At 41.9% G+C, this 14,697-nt stretch overlaps 1 protein-coding gene and 1 long non-coding RNA gene across 4 annotated transcripts; both read left to right on the top strand.

The window, feature by feature from the left end:
• The first annotated feature begins 2,244 nt into the window (after positions 1-2,244).
• Positions 2,245-5,510, top strand: LOC139640454 (uncharacterized). Its single transcript, XR_011694918.1, has 3 exons — positions 2,245-2,492; positions 2,664-2,739; positions 5,414-5,510. It is a non-coding gene; the product is annotated as an uncharacterized lncRNA (long non-coding RNA).
• Positions 5,511-8,049: 2,539 nt separating this feature from the next.
• LOC139640445 (free fatty acid receptor 2) lies at positions 8,050-13,012 on the top strand. Of its 3 annotated transcripts, XM_071514640.1 has the most exons (3): positions 8,050-8,114; positions 9,291-9,423; positions 10,320-13,012. In XM_071514640.1, the coding sequence occupies exon 3, from the start codon at positions 10,566-10,568 to the stop codon at positions 11,664-11,666; it is 1,101 nt and encodes a 366-aa protein (XP_071370741.1). In that variant the 5' UTR covers positions 8,050-8,114; positions 9,291-9,423; positions 10,320-10,565; the 3' UTR covers positions 11,667-13,012. The 3 variants fall into 3 exon arrangements, with proteins under 3 accessions (XP_071370741.1, XP_071370742.1, XP_071370744.1); XM_071514641.1 differs by lacking the exon at positions 9,291-9,423 and having other exon boundaries at positions 8,073-8,114; XM_071514643.1 differs by lacking the exons at positions 8,050-8,114; positions 9,291-9,423 and adding an exon at positions 9,682-9,700 and having other exon boundaries at positions 10,323-13,012.
• Positions 13,013-14,697: the final 1,685 nt, after the last annotated feature.

Here is a 14,697-nt window from a genome sequence, read left to right as displayed (position 1 = left end):
CCAATAGTACCACTTTACAATATAAAGTGCGCATGACAATAAAGACTGACCTCTCTTTATACTCCACTGTTTGCTGATAAAAGGAAGGGAGATTATTCAGTGGCTATATTATAAATACATATAATATTCATAGCAGGAATCAGGGTTGTGGCAGAGGTGATTCTTCTGAAAAACAATAGGATGGATGATCCAGCGTCTGGTTGAACTTCATCTAAGGCCAGGCAATGCACACACAAACACATAAACACCCTCCAGCGTTTAATAGAGCCTTGTAAGGACTTTCAGTACACACACACACACACCTTACAGTAATAGACAGGAGACATAAGAGTCACAACATACCAACCAGGGATGACACAGATCAGTGGATAAATCCAGATCCACGGTGCATGAAGACGACAAACCGGTCCGATGGGTTTCGACAAAACCGAGCGCCTCTCGCTCTCTACGCTGCCCAGTTAAGTTTTTGCAGATAATTATGGCAAGGAGATAAAGAACAGAACATTGTAATTATCACTTTGCTTCATCTATCAGCTCGACCCGGGCCCACTGCATCGGCACAAATGTCAGGGGAGGCAAGCGTACGTGGCGGCGGGGCCCTGATTAAGCGGGCAGGCAGCTCTCCGTCTGACGCGGGGATAAGTATCGCTGTGCTCACGGCTCACCCACATGCCTTCATCGCAAGGCCTTCAGCGGAGCTTTAAATACCCCACTGGACAGAGGCTACGCTCCGCTATTAGCCTGATTTATATTTGCATCACACCGGCTGGATAGATTTCATACACTCCTCGACTGATTATTAAGGTCCCGGTGTTTGGGAGCGGGTTGTGACTGGAGAGCAGAGCCCCATCCCATGTTATATTGGATTATTGGACTGGAATAAGAGACACCCTTTTCTCACTGATCCACAGTAATGGGTTGCGGTTTTGGAGGAGGCTCTCGTTGGGCTGTGACTGTTTGTTTCTGTGTATTTGTACATCGCTGTGCCCTTGTAAATATGTGGTCTGTGTGTGAGCGTGTGTTATCTGATATAGATGTGTTGACCTACTTGTTTGGGCCTCGCACCTCAGCCAGACTTCTTCTCAATTCTAAATATATCTTTTACACCCAAAATAGGAATTGAGAACAGTTTTGACTTACCGAACTGTATAGTTACCTCCCTATTAGTAATTCAATAGTCAACTCTGGTTGCAGAATGTAGTCAAATTGCAGAAGTCAAGTCAAATTTATTTGTGTAGCCCTTAAAGTTACAATGAAACTGCATTTTGAGAGCATCTTCCTTAATGTGATGAACTGTTGAAACAGGATATTGGGGCAGAACATAATGCAGGGAGGGATCATTCAAAAGTGTAAACCAATCAGAGAGGGAGAGAAAGGCTGTTTTATTGATGGTAGGGGCAGAGGGGTGGGATAATGGCCTCCTGGTACAAGATGTAGAAGAGGAGAATGAAGTCAGCACTAAAGAGTTTCTATTTTCCAGGAAGTAAAGGTAGTGAAATTTTGACATAAAAATACTCAAGAATGAGGTATGATGGTTAAAATGAGCTAAAAGTTTCATTTCAGTGTGACTTTAATCACAGTTAGAGTCTGAGAGGGCTTCACATTTTAACACAATAAATATAAAATGAAAAATGAAAAAAACGACACCCCCGAACCTTAGACCCTCAATAACAAAAAACCTCATTAGTTAAAAAAAAACACATGGAGGAAACCCTGGGACCGGCCTCACTGAGAGGGATCCTCCTCCTCCTCAGATGATCAGGTGTGAAGTGTGTGACAGAGGGCAAACAAAGATTAAATGTTGATAACAAAATGGAATATAAGCAAAATTGACAGAATATGAACGCTGCAGCGGCGTTGGGGAAATCAACACCGCCTCCGGTCGCCACAGACCACAACTACCAATCAAATCAAATCATAGGGAATCAAAGGGACTGCATCAAAAGAAACAAGAATGTATTATCGAGATCAGTGATTCTCAACCTTAATCATATCAAGGACCCATAATTTAGTCCACATTAGGGCCACAGACCCTCAGCTTGATGAGATTTTGTCTCTCGGATCCAAATCTGAGAATATCTTTATTGTTAGATATGATTTTGTCCACAATTCCATGACTATCTGTACTGTAGGTAGAGAGATAACAGAGAAACTATGATCAAAACAGTCATTCTTCTACATTTTCTAATTGTGTTAGCTTCTTGTAAATGAAATAATTTGCTGGAGACCCCTGGAACCCCCTCAAGGACCCCTGGTGGTCCCCGGACCCCATGTTGAGAACCACTGATCTAGAGGTACCACGTTTAAGCCTGAATGATAGGGAAATGGGTGAAAAATGGGTTTTAATGCGAGCACCAGCATATTCTTGCTTATTTTTTTTACTTGCAGCTGCAAACTCTGGTCCAGAAGAGACTTGGAATATCTCAGCCCTTCCAAATGCCATTGGTGGGCCATGTGACCTCATGTTAAGCAGGCCTTTGGGGACCTTGAAGGTACGAGTGACATTTACACATTTTAGCAAGGTTCACTTAAATAAAATTGCTCACTATCATATATTTTTTGAGCAGCTTTTGATAAGGACAACATTTTCTAGGGGATATTGAAGGTCTCTGTGAGATGACATTTTTGCTGACCTAAAAAAAACCCGCTGTTTGTCCTATCAGCCCCAAAACTTGTTCAGCACCTTCAAAGACTCGGGCGAGGAAGCAGAAACTCTTCAAAGCTGGAATACACTGCAATGTGAGTTTCTTTATATTCAATATTTAAAGTGGCAAGGCTTCTTTTACAAGCTTTTACAATATATAGATCCCTAAAAGCCCAAATCTTTACGAGCCACCATGCAATTTCGATTACAGAATTACATTTATATAACAGAAACAAGCAAAATGTCTTTGGAATTTGTCAGTAACAAGGTTTTCCATGTGGTTATCGGTGTTTGGCAGTCATCAATATGTTTTTTTAAAGGGGTAATAAACAGGCAGAAATACTTGGACGTGATTCTTAAATGGTTGACACCTGTTTGACTAATGCTTTGACTAATGTTTGAATGCTTTTTATCCAAAATAGTAGTGTAATGCACATATAATTAATGATGCACAACCAGAAGAGGAAGAAAATAACACCATCTTTTTTAGTGTGGCAGTAAAAACAGCAACAATCTTTATACATAATATATATATATATAAGCATAGAGATATGATACATAGTACATCCAACCATTTGGTTTGATTCCATCCTGCAGGCAGACATACAGCAGACTACTTCTTTTTCTTTTTCTTTTTTTTCTTTTTTTTAATCTCTCAATGTGTTTTGAAATGGTTCTTGTCAGGTTTATGTGCAAAACATGCACTGAAACAAATTTGTATACTGTCATTTTTCAAGTGGAGTGTGTTCCACTCACCTTTTAGTAATTTTATTTACTTTACTAGAGCGGGAAAGTAGCGAGGCAAGCGATGTATTGTATGTGGTTGTGATTCCAGAGGAGGGGAGACTTAACCATCCCACTATCTCTGGGCACTTTAGTTTGAATTTAACGGTAATTCGTCAGTTACATCTGCTTATCTAATGACACTAAATTGCAAATTGAATATCTTATTTGGTGGAAGAAGAGCAATTATTGTTAGATTTACTTACAGTATTTTTAGAAGACAGCATTGGTGTGAGGTTGTCACCAATTGACTCATCTGTAATGCTACAAAATTTCCCCATGGGGGTCATTAAACTTTCATCTTATCTTAACGCTGAAACACAATTGTGTTCCGGCTCTCTTTTCTATTACACTGGCACGATATTAAAGAGGTATATTCTGTACATCTATATCGAACAATTTCACACTCTAATCAGAAGAGCGGTGACTTTAAAGTTTCATCGACCTTCATGAATGAATGTGATGTCTCCGTCTCATGGCCCCGGTCCAAACGGCCCCCCCTTTTTATCTCGCCAATCACCCGCTGTTTGACAAAGCCATTGATTCAACTCTTTTGCTCCTGTAATGAGATGCATTTTAAGTGCTATGCTTTTTGATCTTGCAAGAAGTGTTTATCTTCATGAGCCGAGCTCCTGGTCTGAGGATCAGGAGCTTTCTAGCATCAGGCCTGCCATCTATTCATCTATCTATTCATGTCAGTTTTATATATTTACCACTGTCTGCAGCTGTACAATGAAAGCTAAACTCTTTTTAAAGGCATTGAACTGACTAAAAGCATGTTGTAATCAAGACTGTGAATAATAGTTGATTAATTGCGATAGGTGTAGCATAAAAGCCAGAACTAACAATGTCGGTAATCAGGGAGCTAATTGTAAATTCAGAGTAGGCAAACATTGGAGTCCTGCTTTCAAATAAAGGCGACGTAATAGGCGGGTAAGCACTGCACACAGTTCAGCAACCCCTGTAAACAATCAACAAACTTTTTTCCTGTTGTACATATTCATCATTTTCAGTCTCACAGTGAGGAGGGGATGACGTGAGAGCGTTATTGCTTTGGAACCTCAAACATGAGCGACAGAGGAGGCTGTATGCGACTGTACCTTCTGACCATCTGCAAAACACATCCATACATTCAGCTGCCTGCATATCAGCTTTGTTTTTACAGCCTCTCCAGGAGTTCCCAGCAACACTAGATAACCCAATAAAACCCCTTGGCTGGATCCATTGTACAGGTGTATGATTTGGCCCAGTTCCACTAGCGGGATAAGTTTTAAATGTCTGCAGCATTGTCCATATCCTTTAGTTATTACCTATCCTGAAAGTTAATCTCTGTGTCTGTATTTACGAGTCTACATGGAGCGAGTGTGTTGCCACGTGTTGATGGCTGAAATATTGATCACACGTGTCTGACAATGAGAGCCAAATGCACATCACTATTAAAGCAGAGTACAGGAGAATTTCCTATTGGTATTGCTGTATAAAAGGAATTGATGTGATCACTGTAAAACGGTTTGGTTGGTATGGGAGGAGAGCCAGCAACTGAAAATCTATTTTGTCTCCGTTTTTACACTGTAGTCTATTTTTCTTACAAATTCATGTCCTCCAACAGTTGTTCTTTGGACTCAGGTCATATTTGATAAGGCTGCCAGCCAAATGTACAAGATTATCTTTTCAACAGAGCAAGCTTTACTTTATGAATGTGTCACTGGGAATAAAATAAGTCCAGCTACGTTGGAATCAAAGTCACTCTTCAAATAGCAATATTATGGCTTAGCAGCCACTGAACTCTTGTGTCAGGATGGGAGAATTATGTTGTTATTTTTTCCCACCACAAATATAAGGAAGCTTATAGGTTCATGCACTGGGTATTAACAGAGGGATTAGTGAAGAGGCTTCGGGGATGCTCAAGTCCATGAGGCACAACGCTGCAATCTCTTCATTGTTGAGATAGCTACTTCATTTAACACAATTAACTATTTCTTTCAGATGCATCGGGGTCTTAAAGGCAAGATGCAATGGGGTTTCAGTGGCAATGACTTTCAGACCTAATATACTTTGGCTGGCATACGGTCCTGAGTGAGACATGGGACCTGGTGAGTCTCTTTTGATCTGTGTCAAAACAAATTTGAAGATAATGGGGCAGCTGGGTCCATCACTGCAAGATGCTGGTTGGATAAACCCCTGTAAAATTGAACAAATGAACCTGTTTATTCCAGGCAGCATGAATCAGCTAGCTTTGCTAATGCTATTATGTTATTCATAAAACTAAACAAAAACAATGTGGCCCCTGTACATTTGGTTTTTAACAGCATAATTGCTACAGGACTTCTAGGACTGTCTCAGATCCATGAAAAGGAAGATATGGTAGAGGAGAATGGCTGCTGCAGTGTCCAATGCTAAGCTAACTGGCTAACCATCCTATGAAAAACTGATGGATCATACATTTTGCTAACAAATGCTGACAGGAATATTTGACTGAAATTGTCAAGAACAACGTAGCTTGTTAGACTCAGCATTTATACATCATCTAAATGAAGTAGATTATACTTGACAGAAAAAAAACATCCTCAAGTAACTGAATGAGCATTCCTCGGCTGTAAAGCTCTCAGTGCTGGTGTCTGTTTCTCTGAATGAGGGAGGACTGTGAGGTTCCCAGGTAGGTGTTGCACACTGCAAATTACCCCACTGTTGTCTGACTTGAATAGAAACTCCGTATCGTTTCATTTCCTTCCCTTTTCTCAGAATGCTGGCGGGAGATTACAGTAGCACAGAAATCTGCGGCTGTCTGTTTACATCATCACCTTTGAAACAGACTTCCCAGGCAGTAGTGCTTCATGCTTTCTACCATCTTCATCGTGAAGGTGAGGCACACAGCCACGCCCATTGATATTTTGCTTCACAGCATTCTCCAACTGTCCAGGTTTGAGCTCTTTGACACCATCTACACCTTGACACCTTGTTCCTAACAGCCACCAGTATTGAATGTCACCTCAAACTGGCCTTATCAAGCACAAAGTGAATAGACCTTGTATGGAAAGGTGGCCAGTGTCTTTCTGGGAGTTAACGATGGTACACGTCATGATAGTTTATATTAGGCTCCAATATGGGTTTTTGAAGGCCGATATTGATACCGATAGTGACATTTTTGTATTGAAGCTGCTGATACCCCAATATTTTGCCTCCATATTCAATATCTTTCAATTTGATTTTAACGCAACCTCTGGGATACCTTAGGTCTATAAATGAAGAATTAATTTACAACAATGGTGGACAACAATGGTCAATTTCCATTATTTCATTAAAGGCTGATATCGGCAAACCAATATATGTCTAACCCTTGTTTATATAATGCATTACTTTGACTATTCCAACTGCTCCAATGGTACATTCCGGTTTGATTCCTGTGTATCTGGAGCATTTCCTGGTTCTACTTTGTGTGCCCTCTCACAAATATTATTCTGCTGCATCAGCTTTGTGTGAATACTTGCCCATTGTTCCGAGTGCTGCGCAGCACCTCGGGGTTACGGGTCTGGCTTTGGGGACATCGCGGCCGTTCACCATCTGTTTCACGCCGCTCCACCTGTGCCATGCTGTTGGCTTTGTGAACTGGGAAAATCCCAGTTGGTTTTCAGATTGCCCTCCTTACCGGCACCTTCCACACCTGCCGGGACCCCCTCGTCTTCTTCTTCTTCGCTTGCTTGTTTTCTGCCCTCAGAGGCACAGAGGAAGCCGTGTTATTGCCAGCAGGCTCATCACTGCCCCCTGCCGTCCGGGTCAAGATGTCAGGTCAACACTGGCAGCGAAAGTGCCAATACTACTACTACTGCACTACTACTACTTCTACTACTACCACTACTACTACTACATCTACTACTACTACTATCACTGCAAAAAATCTCCATCTTAACAAGTCATTCAGTCTATTATTGAGTACTAAAATCATAATTTTCTTAAAACAAGTGGAAAAATCTGCCAGTGGGGTTAGAAAATTTCACTTGTTTCCAATGCAAATCCCACTTGTTTCAAGAATTTTGTAGAATCAAATTTAATTTTCTCGATAGAAGATCAGTGATCTGCCTTTTTCTGACTTCTGATTTCTATTAAACTCCTGAAAGAAGTGAAACTGCATTGGAAACAAGTGGAGTTATCTCACCCCATTGGCAAGATTTTTCTCGTGTTTTAAGAAAAATGTGAAGACTGAATATGAGACTAAATGACTGTTAAATGGTGTTTTAAAATGGAGTTAAAATGGAGTTTTTTTCTGTGTGCTACTTGTATAACTACTACTACTACCTCTATTGCTATTACTCCTCTTCCTCCTCCTCCTAATACTATACTATTGATAATAATAATGCTGGAGGTTAAAGCTTTCAACCAGATGAAGGAATGTTCAATAATCTAACCTTGCGTGCTTCATATTATATACTTTATATGAGATTTTTCTCTGGCAGTGGAGCCACAGGACGGTTAATAGCCTAATGTGGAAAAAGTGTTATTCTTTCTGCCTCTCTGATGTCATTTTATAAGATAAGGTAACAAGTAAAATATGGAATGTGAAAGTGTAAAATGGGACTGTGTCTACATTTCTCTGTTGATTTATTCTCTCTCTAGCCGAGAGGATGAATTGTCTCTGGCTTAATTACTGGACCGGTTATCCCGCAGTGATGAAATATCACCATGCATTACAGTAAGTAAAGTTTATGCTAAAACAGCTTCTCACAATATCCTTGATCCGTGACTCTGTAAAACTGCTCCTCACGATGCAACACACCAGCTTGCATAATACAATGTGATCATCCAAATTTATGCAGAAGTGTGTAGAAATTTTGTAATGATAAACCAGTAAAATAATGTCAGACAGGAGTTCGGTGTCTCTGCATACTGATATACATTTTCCCTCTTTGTGTTGCCACTTGTCTGGAGTGCACGGGCACTTGTCTTACGCAGCGAAAAGAGGTTTTTAAATAAGTGTGTGTAACAGGGGCGAGAGAAGACTGAAAAGCTCAGCGGGACAAACATCAAATAGGGTCAAAAGGTCACAAAAAAATCCAACTCATACACACCGGAATCAACATACAGGCAAGTGTTTAAAAACTATTTGTAAGAACCAAGCTCAATTTAAAGTGCCTCACAGTGATTTACATACATTAGGCAACATCAAAAGGCCTCTTTGTGCACCTTGTAGTTCAAAAGCTCTTTTCTCTTACCTGAAACTCTCTTACTATGAAATTCACCATGACTAGCCTACTTGTGTTTCATCCTTTACCTGTTCAGGAGAAACTTGACCGTGCTTGCTGTGATATTAGGTGGTAAAAACAAAAAGTGCATTGATCTCTCACAGCACGTCCCTGGAAGTTTTTCCACTGTGTCTATAGGCTATAGAATACAAAACAAACTCACTCGTTAGTAAATGAGAAGGAATTATAAGCACATCCAGTCTCATCGGTCTCACTAATCACCCCGTAAATCATGGTTATTACTATTACGTACAGTATATGGCTATCCAAACAACCCGGCTGTGTTTGGATAGCCATACAGGTGGCCCTGCTTGCCCGATCACATGATGGAAAGGGAGGGACGGCTCTGACAACAGGTCAGTCTCTTTTGTGTCAAATGCCTTTTCTCTCTTTCACTCTCCCACATAATGAAGAGGCACACACACATAGAAGCACTGGGCCTGGATAACTAAATAAGATTTAATAACCTAGACCAGACAGGCTTGCGGAGCCCATGACCACCCGCGTCGCTCATATTGCAAGCAAGGCCAGTTGTTACCACGGAAACCATGTTTGGCGAGCGTGGGAGATAAATTGCAGCAGTATCTCCCTAATAATAATTTCCATTATCTGCACTGGATGTTTAGATTATCATGCAAATAGGCGGACGTGCCAGTCGGCAGCAGGTAGGAGCTGAAGGGTGGTGAATAGAGGAGCTCAAGTAAAACAGTTGAGCAATCACCGCGTGTGGGTGTGCCAAGAAATACACTGTGGAATAAGGTAAGCTACAATTGCTCCTTTCAGAGGTAGTGTCTTTTCAAAAAATATTCAAATAGGAAGATTGTGGTGGTGGAACGATAACATGTAAAATGACACGCCACCAACAATAGCAAGGAGGAAGTCTTTAACTTGCTCAAATTGGTGGCAATTCTTCGGTTTCATCACATTCCTCTGGTGGCCAGTGAAAATTTCCCCCAGCTTAGTCATTGGACAGTATAAGAGTGGAGTGTCTGTCTTACCTATTCACTCTTACGTGATGCAGTACGTTACATAGAGGGTAAGCAACTAGCCTTTCTTAGTATCATCATTTCAGTCAGCATCATTTCTTCATAAAAAAACTGTTTACTCTTTATTGGTTTTTTTTAAAGGGTCTTGCAATTTTCCTGCTTCAGTGTTTATTTTGTATTTCTTCTATATAAATAGCTTTGAATACAAAACCATACTGTGAAGTTGTGCCATAAAAAAGCTTCGAGTCACTCATTTCCCCGGGTGTAGTCATTACGCTTATGAGGATCATCTTTTTCACAACCTGTCCTGTGTTTGTGCATAATATGAGGAGAACAGTGGTCGGGAGTTAATGATAAGGCATCATGTACTGTATTTATGACAGAGGAAGCAATAACACAGAGCTATCATGGTTTGTATACAAACCCATGTGCCAGACCCAAACGCTGGGTCCTCATTAAAAGAGGATTCAGCTCTACATTAAACCCCTGAAATAGGGATATATTACAGAATGAGCTTATTTGCAGCTTCTTGCTGTGGTCATTCAACTTCTAGTAATTTTATGGTGTAAAAAGTCTTTCAGTGCACTCTAACACAGAGTGTCAAATGGACAATAGGCCGAAATACTGTGGTGTGCAGCGTGGTAATCTCTTCCCATTCTCTCTTATCAGCAGAGCTCAAAGCCCTTGAGGAGACGATGAGCATTGGTTTATCAGTGGGGACAGGAAAACCACGCTGTCTAGCCGGGTTTGTTCCAGGCCGCTGACCCAATAAGAAGCCTTCGCCTCCCGACGTTCCCGACCGCCTGACAGATCAAACCTCCCTGTGCTGGGGCGCTTTCATCCCCCTAGAGTCCAGGACATAATGTGACACATCTCGATCCCCCACACGAGTGACTGACTTACACCAGGGCCACCATGCAGGAGTGCCACACCGGGTTGTGCCTCTCCATCTACATCATCACCTTTGTGACGGGCTTCCCGGCCAACGTCCTCGCCTTCTACACTTTCAGCAAGAAAGTGAGGCAGAAAGCCACGCCCATCGACATCCTGCTCCTCAACCTGACCATCTCCGACCTCCTCTTCCTCCTCTTCCTGCCCTTCAAGATGCAAGAGGTGATGAACAACATGCTGTGGGACATGCCCTACATTCTCTGCCCGCTGTCCGGCTTCATCTTCTACATGACCATCTACAACAGCACCTTCTTCCTCACCGCCGTCAGCGTGGAGCGCTACCTGGGCGTGGCGTTCCCTATCCAGCACTCCCTGAAGCGCCGGCCTATGTACGCCGTGGCGGCCAGCATCTTCTTCTGGGTCTTCACGTTCCTCCACCTCAGCATCGTCTTCATCATGCCCTTCATCGGCTCTGAAAGCTCGGAAAACTCTTCCAATGTCACCCATGACCAAGGCAACAACGTTTCAGCTACTTTTGCCTCTTACAGCAACTTTTCAACAAGCCCCAATTACAGCCTTGGCGCACATGAGCCCACAGTGTGGCCGCATCCTGACAGGGAGGAGGTGTGCTATGAGAATTTCACGGCGGCTCAGCTGAAGATCCTCCTGCCCTTCCGTCTGGAGCTCTGCGTGGTGCTCTTCTGCATCCCCTTCCTGATCTGCAGCTTCTGCTACATCAACTTCATCAGGATCCTCTCCAAGCTGCGCCACATCGGCCGGCGCCGGCGCCTGCGGGCCATCGGCATGGCTCTAGGGACGCTGCTGGTGTTCGCCTTCTGCTTCGGGCCCTACAACGTCTCGCACATCGTGGGTTTTATTACGTGGAAGAGTCCCGACTGGAGAGACAAGGCGCTGCTGTGTAGCACCTTTAACGCCTGTCTGGACCCCCTTATTTTCTACTTGTCCTCCTCCGCTGTGAGAGGGACGGTGGGCAGTGTGATGGAGGGGGTTAAAAGACGGATGAACAGGTGCATGACTTGCCACACGCTCTGGTCCTTTCGGGAAGGAATTAACAAGACCGCAAAAGATAAGGAACACAAACAAGAGGAGATCAATGCTATCTGAGCTGACTGAATGGGAGCCGTGAGCGGCTGACTTCACTAATTTGTTATTTCTTCATTGCTGGAAGCAGGAAATTATAGCTATGTTTATGTTTTTACACGTGAGAAAATGGCTTGTCATTTCCACCGTCTGTGTCTGTGTTTGATCCTCCACTGGTGAACTTCCTGTTCGGATTAGAGACAGGATAGGAAAACAAAACTCACAAGAGCCGGCCGCCACGGGTTTCTGCAGTGCAATGCTGTACCACTGCAATTCACGTATTATGGTTGCACAGCTACATAATAGCACATGCGTAAACCAAGTGTTGTCGTCATTTGGATTCCATCCAGATCTTTATTTTCACCTATGGCAAAAATGAATGGGATCCAGTTTGTCAATCTTTCTGTTCTTAAAGTGAGTGCAATAACATAAATAGAAATGACATATGATGAAGTTATTACATATTTTTACATGTTACTGAATTTTTAACAAATATTTTGCTAACAACAATGGGGCCAATGTTGTGTTATCCCTTTTATGGTCTAAGTTATCCTCATGTCACAAAGACATGAAATGCTGGAGTGCTATGTTAAGTATGGCTAGTGATTTTTATTCATTGCAGCTTCAAAACCATCAGAATCCAGCAACAAATAAAGAGATGCATAATAGAATAACCCTCGAAAGCAAAAACAGTCAATATTTGTGTTGGATGTAGTTAAAGCCCATCATTTTACACAGCTATTAATTTTCACATTAGACTGAAAGGGGACGGAAAACTTTTGACATGCTCGAGAGGACAATAATGATACTTTGAATTGTCAGATTCAAATGAAAAATATTTCTTACATAACAGCGGGATTTCACAAGCTGTTCTTAATGCAGTCAGGTGGAGCGCTTTGCTAGCGACACCAACAAACTGAATATCTAAGCGACAGCTTCAAACGTCATCTCTCAGCAATAGAGATAAGCACGTAACACAAGCTTCACCACTGTACAGTCTAAAAGAAGCATGTGGCATTTTCAACACATCCCCCCTGTGTCTGGTTTGAACTCACACCCACATTTCTGTTTCATCACAACATTTGTTAATAACATTTGTGAGTCAGTATGTGCCACTATTACTGTAACATCTTGTGTTGAACACAAAGTGCTGTGTGCTGTCCTGAACTAGATACAGATGTGTTGAATATGACACATAATTGTTAGGTGTGTACAGTATTTAGGTAAAAGGTGATTCTGTTTGTGTGTGTGTGTGTGTGTGTGTGTGCGCACGTGCATGTGTGTGTCTATATGTGTGTGTGGGAAAGAGAGAGAGAGAGAGAGAGAGAGAAAGAGAGAAAGACAAACTACTAGAGTAAAAGTGAATGAAAGTGAACGTGAACTTCAAATGTGAACATTACATGTAAATATCCATTGCATCATATAAATTAATAAAATCAAGCATGTCTTCTTTTTTCAAAAGACCTCCAGTGATGTGGGATATATTTTCAGTCAGTTATAACTATAAAGTACAAGCAGAAAAGATATTCTTAAAAGCAGTTTGGAATAGATAAATAAATTCATAAATGAATGAAGGCAGTAGGCGAGTATAAACATGTTTATTGAAATAAGGTTTGAGCCTCTGTTTCTGACATTTATGTTAATCTGGTTATAGACACATCAGCTTGCTCTAAATTTAACGGTCATTATTACTGACTGCATTTGGCACTCTTGGCAATGTGGGCAAGACTATATTTACAATGAACTTTCTCCGACACGTGAATCAAGAACACACCCCACACACTGCAAACATAAACAATGCTATCACACAAGGAGGCGCCGGCATCAACTCTAATCCTGTTATCTAAGGATTAGGCTTCTGCGGAGGTTGAGCTGATTACTGTATCTGCCTGACAGGTGGATCATGCATGAAACATTCACTTTGACATACAGACCTGACTGAATGACTAAGATGTGCAAGCAGCTACCAGCCGCTGACACAATAAGCAAATCCCAAAACATTCTAGTCAGCACGCCGCAGTGATAAAGAGTTACAAAGATAAACAGCTTCAATGTAGAGAGAGGCACCGGCGTTGCGTCACAGTTTAGAGGATATACAATATGTGAAAGCTAAGCAGAATGTGCAGCAAGCGGTTTGAAAATTGCAAGGAACTTTCAAATATGGGAAAGAGCTGTATACACAACGCAGTTTACTGATAGTCACACATGAACTGGAAAGTCGGGCGTAATTCTCATTTTTCTGCGGTGATTCAGGGCCTGAATTTGTGTGATGCTGTTTGTCGAGGGTTGGTCTGTTGGTCCGCTGAGATGAGACACTGAAAGCCGGGCAGTCCTCCTTTTTGTTTTCTCTCCTATTTCATTTCTTATTTCCTGGAAGACAGTGATTGGTCAAATATGGATTGCGTCAGTGTTGACTTTTTCCTAACAATGTGTGATAGATTATGGGGATAAGGAGATATGGCTATGAAGAAAAAAGACCTTTGTGTGTGCGTGTGTGTGTGTGTGTGTGTGTGTGTGTGAAGTGTTTGTCAAAGGCAGAGGGGAGAATATTGTACTCACAAGGCACAGATCTCTTTCTCTGCATGCAGAAATGTTTGGTTGCTGTGAAGAGCAAGAACACATAAATTAAATAGCTTTGCACAACAGCTCCCTGTAATTCTTGATAAGAGGTTTACTCACTCACCTTCCAACAAAAACACGATGGTCATCCCAGAGAGGAAGCACATCTTGGCAATATTCAAATATGCGATTAGCTCATTAGGGGAAGCGTCTAGAATGTAGAGCAAAAAAAAAAAAGGGCCAACACTGATTAGCACTGACTTATCACATTATTGAGCGAGACAGAATTAAATCAGGAAGGTTGAACTGGCTTTGGTTGATGGACATTCACTTCTTCCCTGGGAGGAGAGGTGTTTAAATGTTGATCGGGGAAATCTTTAATTCATTCAAGTATGCAATATTGCAGGCAATCTGTTGCCTTGGAATGATCGATGTCTGACCTACATAAACAGCAGAGTGGGGCAAACACTGAGCAAGCAGCTTGTGCTATGTGAGG

Source organism: Centroberyx affinis, unplaced genomic scaffold (genome assembly GCF_046629955.1).
Source record: "Centroberyx affinis isolate AG114_WGS23_722 - 3 ecotype Tasmania unplaced genomic scaffold, CSIRO-AGI_Caff_v1 ptg009474l_1, whole genome shotgun sequence".
In the NCBI taxonomy this organism is placed as follows: Eukaryota; Metazoa; Chordata; class Actinopteri; order Beryciformes; family Berycidae; genus Centroberyx; species Centroberyx affinis.
Note: the sequence above shows the minus strand (reverse complement) of the source record. Positions and strands in the feature narration are given on the sequence as shown.

Coding starts and splice junctions, on each gene's coding strand:
- LOC139640445 (XM_071514640.1), top strand. CDS start 10,566: ATGCAGGAGTGCCACACCGGGTTGTGCCTCTCCATCTACATCATCACC.